Below are 23,197 nucleotides of genomic sequence, written 5' to 3'. Positions count from 1 at the left end.
TGACATCTGTTAATCCTTGGGAAATGTCACTGTACAGATGTTTCCCAAAATTAACCCTATGTAGGTAACCTTAAGTAACTTATCCTATGTGAAGCAAGTAGAAAAACAAGTTGTTTTTACCTTTTGAAACTCTCGGAATTTTCCTCTCTCTCTTTGCTTCCCTAATTAAGCTGCAGCTGTCTCCTGCCTCAACCTGATGCCCTGATCCTGTCTCATGCAGTTTCCTACATGTACTTTCATTGGTATAGTATTAGAGTCACAAATGCAAATAATGAAATAAAACCTTCAGATAACCAGAATGGCCAAGCAAAAGTGAAAACCAAGCCCCAAATTGCTGATTTTTCACAGAATCCTTCTTTGGCAGAGTTTTGAAGTGCTGATACTGACCGACTCTCCTTTTCCTGCTAAGCTCTATAAAGGTCCTTAAAGTCTCATTATTTGCAAGACCATAAAAATAATTATGTCATTTTAAGATGATACAAATACATTAACAGAAGTTAAATTTCCATCAATAAATTTATGGAAAATATGTATTTTTTAAAAAAATCATTTAAGTTATGCAAATTTAATATATTATATATAGATTTAGGGACATAGTGACACTTCCCTCCTCTACCCTTCCTTTCGATTTGCATTTTTTGAAGAAATTTTTGAAGCCCTCACATATATTATGTCACTTAATATTTAAAAAAAGCTATTCAACTTTGAAATATCAAAATATCATTCCTTTTTAACTCCCTAGGTGTGTACAACAAAATCTATTTTTTTAAAGATTTATTTATTTTATTTGAAAGGCAGAATTACAGAAGGAGAGGCAGAGAGATCTTCTATCAACTGGCTCACTCCCCAAATGGCTGCAATAGCAGGAGTTGGGCTAGACCAAATTCATCTTCCTTTCCTTCCCAGGTGCATTAGCAGGAAGCTGGATCAGAAGCAGAGCAGCCTGGAATTGAACTGGTGCCTATATGGGATGCTGGTGTCTCAGGTAGCAGCTTAACCCACCACACAACAGCGCCAGCCCCTATAGTAAAATCTTCCACTTCATATTTCATATGTGAAATTATAATTCAGCACAATACCAAAATCAAATTGTTGAGAGTGAAGTTCATCATACTGAATTTATTTTTAAATGGTTTTAAATGAGTGTGTTTCTTTTTAAAAAAAAAAAAAATGTTTATTTTAATCTAATTGAAAGGCAGAGTGACAGATTTTCCAACTTCTTCTTCAGTCCACGAATGACTGTAACTGCTTCTGCTGGGCCAGGCCAGAGATAGAAGCCTGGAATTCCATCTGGGTTTTGGCAGTGGGTGTCAGGGTCAGGTCACAAACATTTGAGGCAACACCTGCTGCCTCTAAAGGTGCATCAGCACAAACCTATATCAGAAGCAGAGCAGCTAGGACTTTGAGCCAGCACTCCAAAATGGCCTAGTTTTGCTCGGACCTCTGCACTGACCTGGGAGACCTGGATGAAGCTCCTGGCTTCTGGCTTTAGCCTGGCCCAGCCCCAGGTGTTGCAGCCATTTGGGGAGTGAACCAGCAGATGGAGGACCCCTCTGTCTCTCTCTGTCTCGCTCTCTCTAACTCTGGCTTTCAAATAAATAAAAAATAAACCTTAAAAAATATAAAACCCCTTTATTATAAAAACCCTCACCAAATTAGGTGTAGAAGGAATATATGTGGCATACCAGGTGTCCCAAATGGTGGCTTTACCTGCTGTGCCACATTTCCTCCCATATACTCTTTTAGAGTCAAAAAATATATTTCCCTTTGGCTTCCATTAGATTCCATTCTAATTGCTTCTCAGCCTTTTGGCTAAGATAAGTGTAGATTCCATTCTAGTGATGGGTTATGAATGGCTGACCTGGAAAGGAAATTGACCAGAAAGGAATAAAATTGCTTGCCACATGTATTTCATTGAAATACATAAATAATATGATGTGTGTTAATTTTGAATATTTTATTTGTAATAGAAAATAAGGCCTACAAGTACATTAAAAGTAATTATTAACATCAATCAGAATATTTTAGTTTCTGTCTTAGAATCTGATTATTTCATTCTCAATGTTTCTGACAAGCCGCTGTTCATGAATGCAATGATTCTCAGCTAGGACTGGGTTGCACTACCTCAGGGACATTGAAAGTCTGGGGGGCCTTTTAAGTTATGGTAGTGTCTGGGGAGCACTCCTGGCACCAAATGCTCATTATTAGTGCTCAAGGCAGTCCTCACTGCCTGAGTTTCCTTTTGCTGGCCACAGTTCTTCACAGATTCCATGGGAGAATCTGTTTGCTTGCTTTTGTGAGCCCCTGGAAGATGCCTGCGTTCCTTAACTAGAGGCTCTTTCCACCATCTCATTGTCCTTCTGCAGTCCAATGTTCCTCTGACCACAGCTAGCAAAGCTTCTTCACAAGACTTCATGTACTGAGAATGGTCTCACTTACTTTATCCGGGTTAATTTTCTTGTCCTAAGAACTTAGACACAATCGCACTTGCAGTCTGTTTTGCCATGTAAGCTAACACATTCACAGGTTCAGGAGATAAGGACATCTTTGGGAGGAGGGCTGTTACAGGACAGCCTCAATATATGAACAGAAAGATGAGGGGGCAAAATCTAAGGCAACTGTTCCTCATTACTTCCAGGCTGATAAATTTGTGTTAAGTCCAGGGTAGTTATTTTGTACAAGAATTGCCTAAATTTCAACTAGATCTGTATAGTTATCTTATGATGTTGTACATTTGATTTTAAATGGAATCGTTTTGGGGCTAGCTTTGAGGCATAGTGGTTAAGCTACTGCTTCCAGTGCTGGCATTCCATATTGGAGTGTTGATTTATGTCCCCTCTATAATTCTGGTCCAAGTTTGGAAAATGGCCCAAGTATTGGACCTGTGCCACACATGTGGGAGACCTGGATAGAGCACCTGGCTTTGGCCTAGCCTAGAACATTCTGTTGTGGCCATCTCTGTTCCATTTTTAATTTTTTTTAAGATTTATTTATTTATTTGAGAGGTAAAATTATTGACAGACTAGGTCTTCTATTTGCTGGCTCACTCTCCAGTTGACCACAATGGCCAGAACTGGGCCAATCCAAAACCAGGAATCAGGAGCTTCTTCCAGGTCTCCCACGCAGGTGCAGGGGCCCAAGTATTTGGCCATCCTCCACTGTTTTCCCAGGCCATTAACAGAGAGCTAGATCTGAAATGGAGTAGCCGGGACATGAACCAGTGTCCATATGGGATACTGGCACCGCAGGCAGAGACTTATCCTATAATGCCACAGTGCTGGTCCCTGGTTTTCATTTTTAATTTGTTTACTGTTGCTCTTGAGGAGCCTCTTTGTCTCTGTGAGCATGATTGACAGAAAACTCATACTTGGAAACTATCTATTATTAGTTTTTTTCTTTCTAATTCTGAATCTCTAGTTAATGCAAGGTTTTGTTTTGTTTTGTTTTTTTATTTGTTTGTTTTTTACACCGAATGCCTGGTGTGAATGCCTTGGCTTCTATGGCTTAATGCAGGGGCACTATTGCCTAAGCTATACTTCTCTGTTCAGTATTCATGAAACAGTTCCCATCCATAAACCATATATCCTTAGCATTAGATAATGGTTCATTCAACATCTTTCTGGTTAGATAGAGTACATTTTGTTGAGTACCTCTGGGAAGACATGGGTAAGATATACCCATTGGAATCAGGGAATAGGGTAGCAGGTCATGGCAGTGTTTAAAGAGATCTTAGTGTAGTCCAGTGGCATGGCTGGATTTTGTAGTCCTCATTTTTGGATAACTGTTAGACTCTAGTGAACTGGAAAGCTGATGGCAAGTCCTTATTAGCATTGGTTGCCAATAGCCAGCTTCCCCATTCATTTAATTAACAGATAAGTGACAAACACCAGAGCTATGGTTTTGTCCTGATGTCTGACTGCTTTGAGAAGGAGGGTACTACTGTTTTTAAAGGTCCCAATATTTGGGTTAATATCCCTACAGCTATTTCCTGCCTCTCATGGATATAAAATCAAATAGTTTATTCAAGTCCAATGATGCAGGTGCTTCCAAAAGCAGACTTTTAGCACAGTGAAACCTTGGTGACTCAGCTTATCCCATTTAAAAGGATTCATTTGTGGGGCCCGTGCTGTGGCGTAAGGAGTTAAGTCGCCTCTTGCAGTGCTGGCATCCCGTATGGGCACTGGTTTCAGTCCCGGCTGCTCCACTTCTGATCCAGCTCTGTGATATGGCCTGGGAAAGCAATAGAAGATGGCCCAAGTCCTTGGGCCACTGCACCCATGTGGGAGACCTGGAAGAAACTCCTGTCTCCTGGCTTCGGATCGGTGCTCTGCCCTTTGTAGCCAGTTGTGGAGTGAACCAGTGGATTGAAGACCTCTCTCTGCCTTTCCTTCTCTCTCTATGTAACTCTGACTTTCAAATAAATAAATAAATCTTAAAAAAAAAAAAAGATTCAGTGTGGTCCCTGTAGTTTGTCATGGTAAGGCTTAACAATCAGTTAAAGGATGCAATTGTCAAAAAAGCCAGGGATTCACAAGAATTCTTAGTTGCTCATAATTTTTTGGCAGAGCAAGTTGGCATACTATCATTGTTTTTCTATTGAGAAAGGGAGTTTGCACTTATAAAATGAGCCCTGATATTTTATAGTGTCTTTAGATAATTGTGCCATTTCATTAGACAATTTATAATCTTCACTAGCTAAGAAGTTTAACCTGGTTATCAGTGTTCTCATAAGAGGTTTCCTTAGTAGGAGTGGCTATCAGAGCATTGTCTACATACTTTGTAATACAGCTCTGTATGTATTTTATGATTTTATTTATTTGAAAGGGTGACTGAGGCATAGGGGCAGAGAAGGGAAGAGATCTTCCATCTGCTTATTCACTCCCCAAATGGTCACAATAACCAAAGGTTGACCAGGGCAAAGTCAGCAGTCTGGAACTCCATCCAGGTTTCCCATGTTGGTGACAGAGGCCCAAGTACTTGGGCGACCTGCTGCTGCCTTCTTGGGCACATCAGCTGAGGGTTGGATCATAAGCAGAGCAGCTGGGACTCAAACCAATGCTGTAATATGAGATGCTGGCATTGCAGTTGACAGCTTAGCCCACTCTGCCAGGATGCTGACCCTGTTTCTGTATGATTTTTTTTAAAAAGCATACTGATTAACCCCCAACTTTTTGGTGGCCCTCTTTCTGGTCCCTTGGTAGAAGCCATGGTTATTCACCCAACCTTTATTGAGTTTCTGGATCACAGTCCTGAACATTACAGACATTTGGTGAGTGAAAACCAGTGAAAAGGAGCTCATCTTCTCACTCTCTCTTTCTTTTTCTCTCTCTTTCTCCCTTCCCCCATCTTTCTCTCTCTGTCTCTCTGTCTCCCTCTCTCTCCCTCTCTCTGTCTCTCGTGTGCATGCTCTCCCCTCAAATAAGTGAAAAGTATAATTAAAAGTCATAACAGATGTTAATTACTAATAGTGTAACTTTTTGTAAAAGACAATGGAGATAAAGTGAGTTTGTCCTTTAAAGAATTTACCAAAATGTTCTGATGGACCCCATAAAAAATTCTGTAAGTTTAAATAAGTGAACACAAATAGTGATTCTTTCTTGCTCTTCTGTCCAACTCTCTGATTTCTCCCCCTACTCAAGGCTGCTCAGCCTTCTCCAAGTACCTCTAACACTAGCTTGATTGAACTTGTGGAGGAAGTGTCTGCCTCTCCACTGGCCTCTGCACCCATGTAGGAGACCCAGAGGAAGCTCCTGGCTATGGGCTTTAGCCTGGTCCAGCCCTAGTCACTGCAATCATTTGGGGAATGAACCAGAGATGGAAGATCTCTGTCTCTGTCTCTCCTTCTCTCTCTCTGTAACTCTGCCTTTCAAATAAATAAATAAATCTTTTTTTAAAAAAAAGACTGAATATGCAGCTCAGTAGTGTTACACAAAGAGACATACACACACACACACACACAAAACAATAATTTGCTAGAATATCATCTAACAAACTCCATTGTTACTGGATAGCAAATCCCTCCTACCACCCATAACTACCTTTCTACTTTCTATTTCTAGTATTCTTACTGCTTTAAATACTTCATATGAGTGGAATCTCAGTATTTGTCCTTTTGTGACTTATTTTAGTAGAAATTTTGCTTAGCACAATGTCCTCAAAGTCCATCCATGTCCCAGAATTCCCATCTCTTCCATAGCTGTATAACATCAAACTGTGAGTATATAACTGCCCTTCTACAAACATCTACCCTTCTTCTAAACCTTGGCTATGGTGAGTCATGCTATGGTGAATAAAACTCACACATCTTTTATGTTGTGCTTTGAATACTTTTAGATATATACTCAGAAATGAGATCATAAGATCATATAAAATTTCTGTCTTTAATTTTATTGAGAACCTATATACTGGGAGCTGGCACTGTTGTGTAGCTGATAAAGCCACCACCTGCAGCACCAGCATCCCATATGGGCATCAGTTCAGGTCCCAGCTGCTCCATTTCCAATTCAGCTCCCTGCTAATTGCCTGGAAAATCAGCAGAAGATGGCCCAAGTACTTGGGCCTCTACACCCATGTGGGAGACATGGAGGAAGTTGCTGGTTCCTAGCTTCAGTCTGGTTCAGCTCCAACCATGAGGTTATTTGGGGAGTTAACAAGAAGATGGAAGATCTTACTTGCTCTGTCTCTGTCTCTGTCTCTCTCTAACTCTGCCCTTCAAATAAGTAAATAAGCATTTAAAAAAAATAACCTACATACTGTTTTCCATAATCATTGTACCATTTTACATTTCCACTCATAGTAAACATGTATTTGAAAATCTCTGTATTATCACCAAAATATGTAATTGCTGTACTTTTTATACCACAGTAATGGGTAAGAAATCATACTTCTTTTAGGATTTAATTTTCATTTCTCTTATTGTTGGACATATTTACATATATATATATATATTTTTGGTGGCCATTCATCTCAGCACTGTATCTCTTTTTTACTATTTACTTTGTTAGAACTCATGTATTGGGGCTGGTGTTTTAGCACAGAGGGTTAACACCCTGGCCTGAAGCACTGGCATCCCATATCGGTGCCAGTTTATGTCCTAGCTGCTCCACTTCTGATCCAGCTCTGCTATGGCCTGGGAAAGCAGTAGAAGATGGCCCAAGTCCTTGGGCCCCTGCACCTGCGTGGGAAACCTGGAAGGAGCTTCTGGCCCCTTGCTTTGGATCAGCACAGCTCTGGCCATTGCGGCCAATTGGGGAGTGAGCCATCGGATAGAGGACCTCTCTCTCTCTCTCTCTCTCTCCCTTTCTCTCTGCCTCTCCTCTCTCTGTGTAACTATGACTTCCAAATAAATAAATTAATAAAAAAAGAACCCATGTTCTTTAATTATTCAAATTTCTTCTGTTATCTCTAAAATGAGGAAAGCAGTTAAATCACAATCCATCAATAAATATTTCTTTTCTTCTAGTACACAAAATAATCAAGGCATGAATCAATTATTTGTAATATTATATATCACATGTAATTATACATTATGTTGAAGAACCAGTATTCTATAGTATGCATATTAGGTTTTTATGAATAACTTCAGGATGCTTTAGAAATAATGACTTTTGGGGGCCGGCTCTGTGGTGTAGCAGGTAAAGCCACTGCCTGCAGTGCCGGAATCCCATATTGAGGGCCAGTTCAGGACCCAATTGCTTCACTTCTGATTCAGCTCTCTGCTATGGCCTGGGAAAACAGTAGTAGATGGCCCAAGTCCTTGGGCCCCTGCACCCACATGGGAGACCCATAAGACCTTGGCTGCTGGCTTCAGATGGGCACAACTCTGGCCATTGCAGCCAACTGGGGAGTGAACCAGAGGATGGAAGTCCTCTTTCTCTGCCTCTCCTTTTCTCTTTGTGTAACTCCAACTTTCAAGTAAATAAATCTTCTAAAAAAAAAAAAAAGAAATAATGACTTTGAATTATATTTACCTTGCTGAAACTTCTGCTGCACTACATATAGGGAAACTGACCACTCTTTGACAAGAATGATAAACCAAACATGGTAACTCAAATGAAAATGAGAGTCACCAAAGAATTATCCTAAATATACAACTGGGGAGTGAACCAGAGGATAGAAGACCTCTCTGCCTCTCCTTTTCTCTGTGTGTAATTCTGACTTTCAAATAAATAAATAAGTCTTTTTTAAAAAAGTAGCTCTGTGAGACATTCTTCAGGCTGGTCCCAGTAGGTGTTTCTCTGAAATGCTTTGTAGCTTTATAGGACCATTTTGTTTTCAGGAACAATTTAAAACTATTGACAGCATATAGATAGGAGTTTATATCTTTATCTTTACTTAAGGTTTCATTGTTGCCCAGCTGGCTGTGACCTATCTCCCACTCAGGAGAGTAAACTCCCAATATTCCATAAAATCTGTCACACTGTGCTGGCCCCTTACCAAACCTGTGCTGGGATTTCTTTCCTTGAACAACTCTTAATCTGCAAAATAATAAAACCACCATACCATGCATGATTTGTACACATTAAACCCCTCATGTTGCATAATTTTGGAAAATAAGTTTTATTAAATCAATGTGAGGATGTATTTAATAACCTATGCAGGAATTTTCTAGAAAATGAGAACATTTTGGTTGCTACTTAAGAGAACCATGTTTCATGGTTCTGGCTTCCCTCTGCTAGGTCCCTGACTGAATAGAAAGGTGGTGTTTAGATATTTAATGTCATAATTTTGGAAATGAAAAAGATGGAGTGCAGTATCTCATGTACTGATGACAGTAGAGGGAGGCAATAGCAACCAAGGTATATTGTGAGTAGACAAAGGTCTAGGCTGCCAGTGAAGAATTAGAATTTGAATGTGGGAGCTAGCATTGTGGCACAGTGGATTAAGCTGCTGCCAGCAATGCTGACATCCCATATGTGTGCCAATTCAAAACCAGTTTCTCCACTTCTGACTCAGCTCCCTGCTAATGTGCCTGGGAAAGCAGCGGGAGATGGCCCAAGTGCATGGGCCCCTTAACCCATATGGGATACCCAGATAAACTTTCTGGCTCCTGACTATAACCTGGCTGAGTCCTGGCCATTGTGGCCATTTGAGGAGTGAACCAGCAGATGAAAGATTCCTCTCTCTTTCTCCCCCTTTCTATAATTTTGCCTTTCAAATAAATTCATAAGTCCTAAAAAGAAGTTGAATATTAAAATTGCCACCTGCAGTATCATTCAAAAGTAAAAACACAAATCAAACAAAATATGTGCAGAAAATATACTCAGAAAGCTATTTAACAGTATTGAAAAAAGTCAAATAAAATATTGTATATATACTGAATTTTATGATCTGTTAAGTTGAATATTAGGTATCCATTTATTTCATGTCAACTTGATTATTAGGCCAATTCCATTAAGATTTCCATTAAACTGTTTTGCACAGATTGTTTATAAACAAACAATAAATGGTTTGTAAACACATGATTTATAAACCCTAAGCAATGCTGAATGATAAAGTTGAAATAATCGCAGTTTTCCACTTTTATGTATATTATTCAGCTAAAGGAGTTCAGACAAAGATCTTGGGCATACATAATCCTGCCTCATGAACCTATACAATCTGCATGCTTGCAGTATAAGCACCTATAACATAAAATAAGTCCTAGATTTACACTCTAACCCTGAATATAATCACCACCATTTAGCACCACTGGTGTCCATCTTAACTAACACTTTCATGTCTTCATCACATGCCTGAATACCAGTGTGTATTGGTTACAGTGGGCATGTGCAGCAATATTTGTACCAATATCCTCTTGTACTTTTTATGCTACTTCCGACACACTTCATTTGACAAAGAATTCTGCCAAAGTTAACTTCCCTGTAAAGTGGGATATTTCCAAATGGTTTATTTAGCAAGGAGAGGTTTCTCTCTCTCTCTCTCTCTTTCTTTCTAGATGTTTCTTTTTTAATGATTTATTTTTATTTATTTGAAAGGCAGAGTTACACAGTGAGAGAGTGAAAGACAGAGAGAGCTCTTCCATCTTTTGGTTCACTGCCCACATGAGCACAAGGACTAGGGCTGGGCCTGGCTGAAGCCAGGAGCCAAGAGCTTCTTCTGGGTCTCCCACATGAGTGCAGGGGTCTAAGCACTTGGGTCATCTTCCAGTTCTCTCCTGGGCATATTAGCAGAGAGCAGGATCAGAAGTGGAGCAGCCAAAGTGCAGCTGGTATAACAGATGGTGGCTTTACCCGCTGCACCACAACACCAGCCCCAGGAGAGATTTTTATAAAGAGCTATTTATTTATCTGAAAGAGTGACAGTATTCAACACAAGGATAAGACTCACAGAGGTGGTTACAGTTAAGCTGTTGAAAGCAGGCATTTTTACTGGCCAGGTTTTTATCCTCCAATTTTCAAAACTTGCTTCACACTCTAAATTGCCTTAATATCCAGTATACTGTCCTAATAAAGGTTAGTATTGTCTGAAATTTATGACAGCAGAGATATTTGATGTGACATTTCCAATACTCTAGATCTTTATGACAGATTTGTATGGTGTCTTTGGGGTGGCTTCTCAACAGTGAGTACTCAGAAAGATGTGATTTATGCATGACCTCCACAGTGAGCATCAGAAATAAGTGAGAATCTTCCTCCTTCTGTCTACAGAAGCATCTACCCAGCACATGCAATGGTATAATGACATCACTACATTAAAGGGGGGCCAGGACCTCAGGAGCTGGTCCTGTGCTGAGCATGCAGAATTCCTGGCAGTTTTGAGTAGTGCTCCTGGGAAAGCAAGGATTTGGCAAGGGTTGTATGGCAGACACTGTAGTGACACATGTAGCCAGTGTTCCTCATGCTCCTAAACTCAGCCACAACCCCACAAAGTCTCTTCCCACTCAGATGCAGTTTCCCAGTAGGGACAAACATTGTTGCCACGAGAGCCCATCCATCCCCCAGGGCACAATGTATGCAGCAATGATGACTGTTTGTCAGATAGAAGGATGCCATGGTGGACTTCCACACTGCCTGAAGATGCACAAGAAACTAAATTTTGGAAAGACCTTGAACCAGGAACCTCATTTCAGAGAAGCGACACAGTCTGTGCTTCTGGGAAGAAACATCACAAGATTTCCCTGCAGGGATTCAAGTTACAGAAAAATATGGATGTTCCCTTTTCTGAGTGCCCAGATGACAGGTGTATTCCCTCAGCTCCTCTGCGGCTCCATTTGCCCACAAAATCAGTTGCAAAATTCAATAACCAACTGGTAATAATTCACTGCATTTTGGGGTTTTAATTCATGGTCACTTTTACTTCCTAGAGAGTCTAGTTGACAAATTTCAATAATTTCTTTTTTTTTTCCCCTTAAGTAAGCTTATTTCACACATTTGTAACACAGTTGTATTCTACATCCCTCCTAAGATCACAACATCCTAAATTATTTTTAAATGTAGTAATAAAGTTTATTCTGCATCCTATAAAATTCCATGTACTTAAATTCACAGTGTCATGCATCCACTACATGCTACACATCATACGAAGAGTGTCAATGCCCTAAAAATATCTCCTATACTTCACCTGTTAAAACTCCTCTCCCATTGAGCTTTTTCAAATCAAGTTATTTTGGCTTCTAACTTTCTAGTTCAAAAGCCGTTTTACGTATGAAAGGAATGTACCAAACTATTATAATTGGAAAAACAGACTGAAAATACTCTTTCTCTGAAGAGTCAGGGCTTGATAGAACTAGTCCAAGGTCAATGGAAAACTGGAACAAAAGTGAGAGAAGAAAGAAAACATGAAAATACCAGCTACAAATGCCATTGAAAGTACACTTTTCTTGAACAAGCTTTAGTATGCAGTTGCTTTGATTTGTTAAGAGACAAGCTTATTCATTCAACAAACATTAATTGACTGCCAGCTCTGAGCTTGATATCATATTTGGCATGTATAATAAACTCATGTCTAACGCATGCCTACCAATAAAATGGTAGGAAAACACACGTCTGAAATAACTGGAGAGACTGGACGAGCATCTGTCATGAGGGGTGTTTGGTACATCATGACTCTTCAATATGTGATTCTATAATCCTAACTATCTCAAAGTGGAGTAGGATCCATCCACACTCATTATAAAAGAGGAGTAGAGAAGAGGAAGTCTTAAGGTTTTTGCCCTCCATTTTTTCTTTATCAAGTTGATCATGGATTTATCCAAAAGACGACAAGTAGCACTATGAGCTGTAAGTCTCTGAGCGATCACTTAGTTTACTTTTTAAAGACAGGCTCTAAATCCCAGCCCAAATCTACTGAATCAGAATTTCCAGTGTAAGGGATAGAGGATGCAGGACCTGCATCAGTTATTGAATACAAGAATAACTTCAGATCTGTCATGTTTAAATAATAAAAAGAATAAAAATAAATAAATAAATAAATAGAAAAAAAAAGCTGCATAAGTTTAAAAACTGCACCGGAATAAACTAACCTTTTATTGAATTTTCCATGAACTTTATTATGTTCCCTCATGTAACATCTGGTTTCAGAGAGAATTTCTGACTTGAGTTTCCGTAATTTCTAAGGGTATATTCAAATAAACTAGTTAATGAATAGTTAAAAGTAATTTCTCATTTGAGCTAACTGTATAATTTCAAATCTTTGTTGATCTTCAGAGTCAGAATGACTTTCTCCACTTAAGGAATGTCTAAATGATTTAACCCTAAAAGCTGTATTGTGAAAATGAAAGGTGTGAATTACAAACTTGTCATCTCTAATCAAAAATGAATGTGTGGATCAATACTGAAACCAAATGAGGAGAGAGTGGGCAAGACAGGGGAAGAGAGAATGTTAGAACTAGAAGGACATGTAATACTCTAAATGTAGGGAAACTGAGGCATGTGACGTGACAGATCTGAAATAATTTCTTTTCATGGAACACTTGAAGCAAGTGGGAGAGAGGCCGTCAGGGGATAGTGGGCACCCGAGGGAGAGGCCATCGGGGGACAGCGGGCGCCATCGGGTGACAGCGAGCACTCAGGGGAGAGGCCATTTGGAGACAACAGACACCACTGGGGGAAAGCGGACACCCAGGAGAGAGACCATGGAGGGATGGCAGGCACCAGGGGAACAGGCTATTGGGGGACAGTGGGCACCCGGGAGAGAGGCCATAGAGGGACAGCGGGCACCACTGGGGGACAACCGTTGGGGGACAGCAGACACCTGGGGGAGAGGCCACTGGAGGACAGCGGGCACCATCGTGGGAGAGACCATTGGGGGACAGCGGGCACCCAGGGGAGAGGTGATCAGGGGCATTGGGCACCCAGGGGAGAGGCTGTCGGGGACAGGCCATCGGGGGACAGTGGGCACCGGGGAGAGAGGCCATCGGGGGACAGTGGGCACCGGGGAGAGAGGCCATTGAGGACTTGGGCATCCGGGGGAGAGGCCGTCGGGGGACAGCAGACATCATTGGGGGAGAGGCCGTCGGGAGACAGTGGGCGCCATCGGGGACAGCGAGCACCCAGGGGAGAGGCTGTTGGGGATGGTGGGCACCTGTGGGAAGGCCATCGGGGGACAGAGGGCACCTGGGGACAGGCCCATCAGGGGACAGCGTGCACCCAGGGGACAGACTGTCAGGGGACGGCAGGCACCTGAGAGAGAGTTCGTGGGGGGACAGCAGGCCCAGTCAGGGGAAAGGCCATGGGGGACAGTGAGCACCTGGAAGAGAGGCCATGGGGGACAGCGGGCACCATTGGGGGAAGAGGCTGTCAGGCAATGGTGGGAATCCAGGAGAGAGGAGACAGCGGGCACCCAGGAGAGAGGCCATTGGGGGCAATGGGCACCTGGGAGAGAGGCCGTCGGGACAGCAGGCACCATTGGGGGAAGAGGCTGTCAGGCAATGGTGGGAATCCAGGAGAGAGGAGACAGCGGGCACCCAGGAGAGAGGCCATCGGGGACAATGGGCACCTGGGAGAGAGGCCGTCGGGACAGCAGGCACCACTGGGGGAGGGAGAGGCTATAGGGGGACAGTGGGCACCATTGGGGGACAACCATTGGGGGACAGCGGGCACCTGGGGGAGAGGCCATCAGGGAGGGGAGAGTGGGCACCATTGGGGGAGAGGCCGTTGGGGGACAGCGGGCCTCTCTAGGGACAGGCCATTGGAGGAAAATGGGCACCATCGTGGGACAGCATGCACCCAGGGGAGAGGCCATCAGGGGACTCGGGCACCTGGCGGAGAGGCCATTGGGGGACAGCAGGCACCATCAAGGGACAACCGTCGGGGGGCAGCAGGCACCAGGGGGAGAGGCCATCGGGGGACAGTGGGCACCCAGGAGAGAGGCCGTTGGGGGAATGAGCACCCGGGGGAGAAGACGTCAGAGGACAGGCCATCGGGGGACAGCAGACACCATCGGGGGAGAGGCCATTGGGGGATAGCAGACACCTGTGGGAAGGCCTTCAAAGGACAGCAGGCACTATTGGGGAACAACCGTGGGGGGACAGCAGGCACCCAGGGAGAGGCCGTCAGGACAGCGGTCACTCGGAGAAGAGGCCATTGGGGGACAGTGGGCACCCGGGAGAGAGGTGGTCAGGGGAGCGAGCACCCAGGGGAGAAGAATCGGGGAACAGGCCGTCGGGGGACAGCAGACACCATTGGGTAGAGGCTGTCTGGGGACAGTGGGCACCTGTGGGAATGCCATAGGGGGACAGTGGGCACCATCGGGGGACAACCATTGGGGGACAGTTGGCACCCAGAGGAGAGGCCATTGAGGGACTCAGGCACCCGGGGGAGAGGCCATTGGGGAACAGCAGGCACCCGGGTTAGATGCCGTTGGGTGCAACAGGCACCCAGGGGAGAGGCAATTGGGGAACAGTGGGCACCCGGGAGAGAGGCTGTCGGGGGACAGTGGGCACCGTCGGGGGACAGCGGCCACCCAGGAGAGAGGAGACAGCTGGCACCCAGGAAAGGGGCTGTCGGGACAGCGGGCACCATGGGGGAACAACCATTGGGGGAAACGGGCGTCATCATGGGACAGCGAGCACCCAGGGGAGAGGCCATGGGGGGACAGGCCATTGGGGAACAGCGGGAAACCTGGGGAGAGGCTGTCGGTGGAGGGTGGGCACCTGAGGGAGAGACCATCGGGGGACAGCGGGTGCCATCGGGTGACAGCGAGCACTCAGGGGAGAGGCCGTTTGGAGACAACAGACACCACTGGGGGACAGGCCATCGGGGGACAGCGGGCACCTGGGAGAGAGGCAGTCGGGGGAGGGAGCACCCAGGGGAGAAGCATCAGAGGACAGGCCATCGTGGGACAGCAGACACCATTGGGGGAGAGGCTGTTGGGGGACAGTGGGCACCTGTGGGAAGGACATTGGGGGACAGCAGGTACCATAGGGGGACAACCATTGGGGGACATCTGGCACCCAGGGGAGAGGCCGTCAGGGGACAGTGGGCACCTGGGAGAGAGACCAACGTGAGACAGTGGACACCATTGGGGGAGAGTCCTGCGGGGGACAGCAGGCACCCAGGAGAGAGGAGATAGCCGGCACCCAGAAGAGGGGCCATCAGGGGACAGCAGGCACCATCGGGGGACAACCGTCAGAGGACAGTGGGCACCCAGAGGAGAGGCCGTGCAGGGACAGTGTGCACCTGGGGGAGAGGCCATGTGGGAACAGCGGACACCCAGGGGAGAGGCCGTTGGGGGCAGTGGGCACTGGGGGAGAGGCCATCGCGGGACAATAGGTTCAATCATGGGACAGCAAGCATCCAGTGGAGAGGCCGTTGGGTGACTGGCCATCTGGGGACAGCAGGCACCCAGGGGAGAGGTCGTCAGGGGACAACAGGCACCCAGGTGAGAGGAGATAGCTGGCACCTGGGGGAGAGGCCATCAGGGGACAGCGGGCACCATCAAGGGACAACCGTTGGGGGACAGCGGGCACCCGGGGGAGAGACTGTCTAGGGACAGTGGACAACTGGGGAAGAGGCCATTGGGGGACAGTGGTTACCCCAGAGAGAAGCAGTTGGGGGAGGGAGCACCCAGGAAAGAAGCATTGGGGGAAAGGCTGTCGGGGGACAGCGGGTGACACTGGGGGACGGCAAGCACCCAAGGGATAGGCCATCGGGGGGACAGTGGGCACCCGAGGGAGAGGATGTTGGGGGACAGTGGGCGCCATCGTGGGACAGTGAGCACTTAGGGGAGAGGCTGTTGAGGGACAGAGGGCACCTGGGAGAGAGGCCATCAGGACAGTGGGCACCTGAGGGAGAGGCCATCGCGGGACAATGGGCTGCATCATGGGACAGCAAGCACCCAGTGGAGAAGCTGTTGGGCAACAGGCCATCTGGGGACAGTGGGCACCTGGGAGAGAGGCCATCGCGGGACAATGGGCTGCATCATGGGACAGCAAGCACCCAGTGGAGAAGCTGTTGGGCAACAGGCCATCTGGGGACAGTGGGCACCCGGGGCAGAGGCCATCGGGGTCAGAGGGGACCAGGGGGAGAAGCCATCGGGGGACAGCGGACACCCAGGGGAGAGGCTGTCGGGGGACAGCAGACACCTGGGGGAGAGGAGATAGCTGGCACCTGAGGGAGAGGCCATTGGGGGACAGCCAGCATCCAGGGGAGAGACCGTTGGGGACTGTGGGCACCCGGGCAAGAAGGCCATTGGGGGACAGTGGGCACCTAGGGGAGAGGCCGTTGGGGGACAGTGGGCACCCGGTTGAGAGGCCATTGAGGGCTGTGGGCACCCGGGCAAGATGCTGTCGGGGAACAGTGGGCACCCGAGGGACAGGCCATCGGGGGACAGCGGGCACCATCGGAGGACAACTGTGGGGGAACAGCGGGCACCCAGGGGAGAGGAGATAGCTGGCACCTGAGGGAGAGGCCGTCGGGGGACAGCGGACACCAGGGGAGAGGCCTTCTGGGGACAGCGGGCACCCGGGGGAAGCCGTTGGGGGACAGCGAGCACCCGGGGGAGAGGCCATTGCAGGACAACGGGCTCAATCATAGGACAGCGAGCGCCCAGGGGAGAGGCCGTTGGGCGACATTCCGTCGGGGGACAGCGGGCACCCGGGGGGGGGGAGAGGCCATCAGGGGACAGCCGGCACCTGGAGGAGAGGCCATCAGGCACAGCGGGCACTTCGGAGAAAGCAGACAGCCAGCACCCGGTAGAGAGGCCTTCAGGAGACAGCGGGCACCATCGGGGGACAACTGTCGGTGGACAGAGGGCACCTTGGGGAAGGCCGTCGGGGGACAGCGGGCACCTGGGAGAGAGGCCGTAGGGGGCAATGGGGAACCGGGGGAGAGGCCGTCGAGGGACAGCGGGCACCATTGGGGGACAATGAGCACACAGCGGAGAGGCCGTCGGGGGACAGCGGGCACCCGGGGCAGAGGCATCGGGGGACAGCGGACACACGGGGGAGAGGAGATAGCGTGCACCGGGAGAGAGGCCATCGGGGGCAGCGGGCACTCAGGAGAAGCAGAAAGCGCCCGCAAGGGTGGCCCCGCAGGCGCCCACCACCGCCACCACCACCGATAACAGCAATCCCGGCCAGCTAGGGCTAGTTTATGAGCACTTAGTGCTTGCACACCCAGCGTGGAGGGGCCTTGGAGCCCCATGTGTCTCCTGCTTTCCAGAGATTCAAACGCCAACAGCCCGTGGGCCATGCTGCTCTCTGCGACCACTCCCGGCCGCCTGCAGGTGTCCTGGCTGAGCACAGGCTTGGCGCTCCCGTCTTTGCTAGGTCGACCCCGCGGTGCTCGCGGGCACGGAGACTGGCGAGGTTCCCAGACCCTTGGCAGTGAGTCACGGTCTGGAGCCCTTGGGTCCGTCCACGCCCTCCTGATCTCGCTAGGCCCCGACGCATCTGGGAAGGTGCGGAGCCGCGGGGTAGGACCCAGACGCCCGCCAGGGCCCCCGCCTCGTGGTTGATGACCCCAGAGCCACGGGACACTCAGCGCCTGAGCTCCAGAAGGGCGAACGGCCTCCAGGGCGCCCCTCCCCGCGTAGCAAAAGGAGGGCAGTGGGCGGAGCGCAGGCACCGGCTCAGGACCCTGCTCCGCGACCCTGGCCCCCGCCCAGCAGGGCCCAGCCCCTTCCCCTCCGCGCCCCGCCTCCTCCACGGGGACCCAGCCCAGGCCCGCCGCCTCTGCACCCTGCGCTAGCGCACCGGCGGGAGCCTGGCCGCCCGGCGTGCGCGAGCCACTGGATAGGGTCCTGGCACGTGGGGCTCTAACAGCCCGCGCACAGCTTGCCAGAGCCCCCGCGCGGGCGGCCGGATCTCCAGGCCCGGCCGCCGGGCTCCGGCCCCTCGATGCCACGCGCGCCCCAGTGCCGAGCCGTGAGCGCGCTCCTGCGCAGCCGCTACCTCGAGGTGCTGCCGCTGACCACGTTCGTGCGGCGCCGGGACCCGGCGGCCTTCCGCGCTCTGGTGGCCCAGTGCCTATTGTGCGTGCCCTGGGACGCACAGCCGCCCCTCGCCGCCCTCTCCTTCCGCCAGGTGGGCCGCCCAGGGGACCCGCTTCGGGGAGGCGGAGGCAGAGCGGCGCCCGGGGACTCAGGCCCCTTCCCTGCAGGTGTCCTCTCTGAAGGAGCTGGTGGCCAGGTTCGTGCAGAGGCTCTGCGAGTGCGGCGCGAAAAACGTGCTGTCCTTCGGCTTCGCGCTGCTGGACGGCGCCCACGGCGGCCCGCCCTGGGCTTTCACCACCTGCGTGCGCAGCTACCTGCCCAACACGGTGACTGAGACGCGGTGCGGCAGCGGCGCGTGGGGGCTGCTGCTGCACCGCGTAGGCGACGACGTGCTCGTGCACCTGCTGGCGCGCTGCGCGCTCTACCTGCTGGTGGCCCGAGCTGCGCCTACCAGGTGTGCGGGCAGCCTTTGTACGAGCTCGGCACCGTAGCCGAGACCCGGCCCCCTGCACCGCGCGCGTGGGATCCAGACGGGCCCCGCGTCCACGCGACGGGTTCGGAACAGCAGCGGTGGCGAGACCTGGGCGCCCCTGGGCTCACCCGCCTACAGTTCGGGGCGCGGGCCTTTTGCGGCCTGCGCGGTGACACCTGCCGAGTGTTCGGAGACCACGCCCTCCAGGGCATCTGAGGGAGTGGACTGCAAGCGGGAGCCCGGCGCCTCCGGGCATCTTCCTGGGCTGGACGCCGAGGTCCGGGGGTAGCCTCAGGCTGCGCTGGCTGTCCCCGCGCTACTGGAGGATGCGGACCCTGTTCCAAAAGCTGCTTGCGAACCACGCATGGTGCCCATACGGCGCGCTCTTCCGGATGCTGCGGGGGCCGGCTACGCAGGTGTGGTCCCCGAGGCCGGCCGCCGACCCCCGGAAGGACGCGGGCTCCTGGCGCCTGGTGCGGTTCCTGCAGCAGCACAGCGTGGCAGGTGCACGCATACCTGCGGGCATACGCCGCCTGGTGCTCCCTGGCCTCTGGGGCTCCAGGCACAAGGAGCGCTGCTTCCTGAGGAACACGAAGTTCATCTCGCTGGGGAAGCACTCCAAGCTCTTGCTGCAGGAGCTGACCTGGAAGGTGAGGGTGCGGAGCCCAGGTGAGTGGGCGTCGGCCAATGCCAAGCCAGGAGGTGAGGGGGTGGTGAGTGAGGCTGCCCCGCGCTCACTGGACTGGAAGGTCCCGTGCTGACAGGGTGGGGTGGGGAACGTTGGGTCATGTGCTGGGCAGGGGAGAGGAGCAGGGATAAAGACTTCCTGTGAGGGGTCCCTTGTGCCCTGCACTCCCGCCGTGGCTGCCCTGTGAGGGTGCACTTGTGGGGTCTGCCTCGTTCCAGGGCGTGGCAACATCCCGGGCCATGGAGCATCGACTGAGGGAGGGGATCCTGGCCAGGTTCCTGTTGTGGCTGCTGGACGCCTGCATGGTGGGGCTGCTCAGGTCCTTCTTCTATGTTGAGGAGACCACGTTCCAGAAGAACCGGCTCCTCTTCTACTGCAGGAGCGTCTGGAGCAGGCTGCAAAGTGTGGGCCTCAGGTACGTGTGTGGTGTCCGTGTCTCAGATCCCCACAGGCTGAGCGGCCCTGTGTTGGCCTGTGGAGGGGAGGCCCCATGCTGGCCCGCGGAGGGGAGGCCCTGTGCTGGCCTGTGGAGGGGAGGCCCCATGCTGGTCCACAGCGGGGAGGCCCTGTGCTGGCCTGCGGAGGGGAGGCCCTGTGCTGGCCCGCGGAGGGGAGGCCCTATCCTGGCCCATGGAGGCCCCATGCTGGCCCGCGGAGGGGAGGCCCTGTGCTGGCTTGTGGAGGGGAGGCCCCATGCTGGCCCGCGGAGGGGAGGCCCTGTGCTGGCCTGTGGAGGGGAGGCCCCATGCTGGTCCACAGCGGGGAGGCCCTGTGCTGGCCCACGGTGGCCCTGTATGCTCATGCTTGGGCTCAGTCCCCTCAGGGCACTTCTGAGGGACTTGGGTCACTGCAGGGACACCTGGGGGAACAGGCATCCTCTCTGGATGACCTTGGTGGGGTGGCATCAGGGGATGGGGCCTGAGTGGCGGAGATGCTGGCTCCTGGTTCTGCTGAGTCAGACTGAGGGATCAGGACTGATTACACCAAGTTGTGCCGGGTGTGGGATGGGAGCCCTGGGCCCCCGTGTGGGGGTTCCTGGGAGGTGTCTGTGGTGGGCAAGGGCGTCTGTAGCCCCAACCCCACACTGCAGAGTGTGCTGTGTCCACGGGGACCGAGGTTCCCTGACCCCGGCCCTGGGCGTGTTGCAGGCAGTGCCTGGAGCAGGTGCGGCTGTGGGAGCTGTCGGACACAGAGGTCCAGCAGCAGGCCAGGTCGGCCCTGACCCCGGCCCTGACCCTGGCTCTGGGCGTGTTGCAGGCAGTGCCTGGAGCAGGTGCGGCTGTGGGAGCTGTCGGACACAGAGGTCCAGCAGCAGGCCAGGTCGGCCCTGACCCCGGCCCTGACCACGGGCCCGAGTGTGTTACAGGCGGCACCTGGAGCGGGTGCAGCTGTGGGAGCTGTCGGACGCAGAGGTCCAGCAGCAGGCCAGGTTGGCCCTGACCTCGGCCAGACTGCACTTCATCCCCAAGCCCAGAGGCCTGCAGCCCATCGTGAACACAGACTCCATGGTGAGAGCCAGAACATTCTGCAGGGAGAAGGTGACCCGGCCTCCATCTCACTCCATACAAAAGCTCACGGGCTCGTGCCTGTGTGCCCAAAGATGGGTCCTACTGTGAGTGGACGAGGAGCTGAGGGAGGTGCCCAGCTGGACCTGGGAGCCCACAGGGGGCAGCTGGCTAGGGCCCTCAGAATTCTGCCATGGCATCACGTGGAGGGGTGGGAAAAACAGCTGTTGCTGCCCCCTGAGGACCCCGGGACTCGTCCTGTGGCTCCCCTTGCTCCCCGTGGCTCTTTCTGTGGTTTTGCCCCCATGGCTGCTGGTGCCTCTGCCACGGTGGTGTGATTTTGTCATCAGTTAATGTTGCTGTGGTCACGCCAAGGACCTGGCCTCTGTAGGTGGGGGTGCTGCAGACCCCAGCCCCAGGCAGCTGCTCAGGTGGAGGTGGATGGGTGCCTCGCATCCCTGAGGGTCACGTGTATTGCCAGGCGAGGGTTCCTGGGGTACAGTGACAGGAACCCCAAGGTCCCAGCCTGTGGGCTGAGGGCTGACTCTACATTGGGCTTTCCCAGGACCTTGGGAAGCTGGGTGGGCTTGGGGCTGTCTGCCACTCTGCAACCCCCCTGAGGCTGCATCCTGTATGCCCCAGGCCCAGCCCTGGACCTCGTGCATCCAGACACTGTTCAGCATGCTCAACTATGAGCAGGCGCAGTGGCCCGGCCTGCTGGGTGCCTCTGTGCTGGGCTCCACCAGGAGTCCCTGGAGACCGCAGCTGACCCAGCCCTGACGCAGACTTCAAGACCTTACTGGACTGAGGCTGGAGGAGCCGGGCACATCGCTGTTGGGGGAGGGCTCATCTGTGACACAGGGCAGGGCCTGTCCTTGGGGCCTTCTTCCTTCAGGTCAGTCCCCTCCCTGCTGTCCTCAGGGGAGCAGAGTCCACCACTGAGACCTCTCACGACCCTACCACTAACAGCCAGAAGGCAGCTCATGGGAGACCTGGCTGTGGGCCGTGGGCCTGTGAGCATGTGTCCTACCCCAGGCCCACTCATCACCCCCACGTGATCCAGGGCTGCCGAGGGAAGCAGCAGTGCATGTGGGCTCCCCTCCCGTCCTCAGATGCCAGGGCAGGTGGAGGCATGGCTGCCGTGGGGGAGTCTTGTTCACGTGCTGGAGCCACGCATCTCAGGCAGTGTGGCGCTGCCTAGTGCCTGGCAAGGATGAGCAGGGAGCCCCCTTCCCCAGGCAGGCCCCAGCGTGCAGGGGACCGGATGTGTCCCAAGGACCCAACTGAGAACAGGAAGGGCAGCATCAGGGCCGGATCTTGGTGAAGGAGTGGTCCCCACTGCAGGGGTGGCTTGGGCAGCCTGAAGCCTGGCCAAGCTGGCACCTGTGTGACATGCCAGCTGCTGTGAGCAATTCCAGAACCTACCAGGATGTCACAGCTGGGGCCATGGACATGGACCTTAGACAGGGCTCCTGGTGCCTCATGCCGGGTTTTATGGCACAGGATGTGCCCCTTTGCTGCTGCTTCCAAAAGACATCCTGGTGACTAAGCTGATGTGCCCAGGGGACCCCAGACTGTCCTGGTGACTAAGCTGATGTGCCCAGGGGACCCCAGCCTGTCCTGGTGACTAAGCTGACATGCCCAGGGGACCCCAGACTGTCCTGTGACTAAGCCAATGTGCCCATGGGGAACCCCAGGCCCTGCTGTGCTGTCACTCAGGTTCTCAGGCTTCACCAAATGCCAAACTTTGAAAAAACTGAGCTTTCATAATTCAAAGGTTTATTGGTTCATTTGAGAGCGACAGGGCGGGGGGGAGAGAGCTTCCATCCACTGGCTCCCCTGGTGGCTGTCACAGCCAATGCTGAACCAGGCTGGAGCCCGGAGCTCCATCCGGGTCTCCCACATGGGTAGCAGGGGCCCAGGTGCTTGGGCACCCTCTGCTGCCTTCTAGGGCCATTAGGGAGCTGGATGGGAGCAGGGCAGCCAGGACTCCAGCCCGTGCCAACAGGGGATGCAATGTCGAGTGGCTGCTTTGCGGGATCCCCACAGGTGAAACAGCATGAGCCTCTTTGCTGCCCGAGCTCTGCCCTTAGCAATGAGCAGCTCCTGATGGGGGGGGGGGGCAGAGGCAGAACCCCCAGGGGGCGGGCTCACTGC

At 51.5% G+C, this 23,197-nt stretch overlaps 1 protein-coding gene across 1 annotated transcript; it reads left to right on the top strand.

Moving 5' to 3' along the window:
- Window positions 1–18,280: 18,280 nt before the first annotated feature.
- Window positions 18,281–21,820, top strand: LOC133755223 (telomerase reverse transcriptase-like). Its single transcript, XM_062185431.1, is given in 7 exon segments — window positions 18,281–18,466; window positions 18,543–18,807; window positions 18,810–18,929; window positions 19,055–19,524; window positions 19,754–19,950; window positions 20,902–21,073; window positions 21,683–21,820. Coding segments are annotated over 7 exon segments (1,548 nt in total).
- Window positions 21,821–23,197: the final 1,377 nt, after the last annotated feature.

Source organism: Lepus europaeus, unplaced genomic scaffold (assembly GCF_033115175.1).
Source record: "Lepus europaeus isolate LE1 unplaced genomic scaffold, mLepTim1.pri SCAFFOLD_3_1, whole genome shotgun sequence".
NCBI lineage: Eukaryota > Metazoa > Chordata > Mammalia > Lagomorpha > Leporidae > Lepus > Lepus europaeus.
The sequence above is the reverse complement of the archived record's forward strand: the minus strand, read 5'-3'. Positions and strand labels throughout refer to the sequence as shown.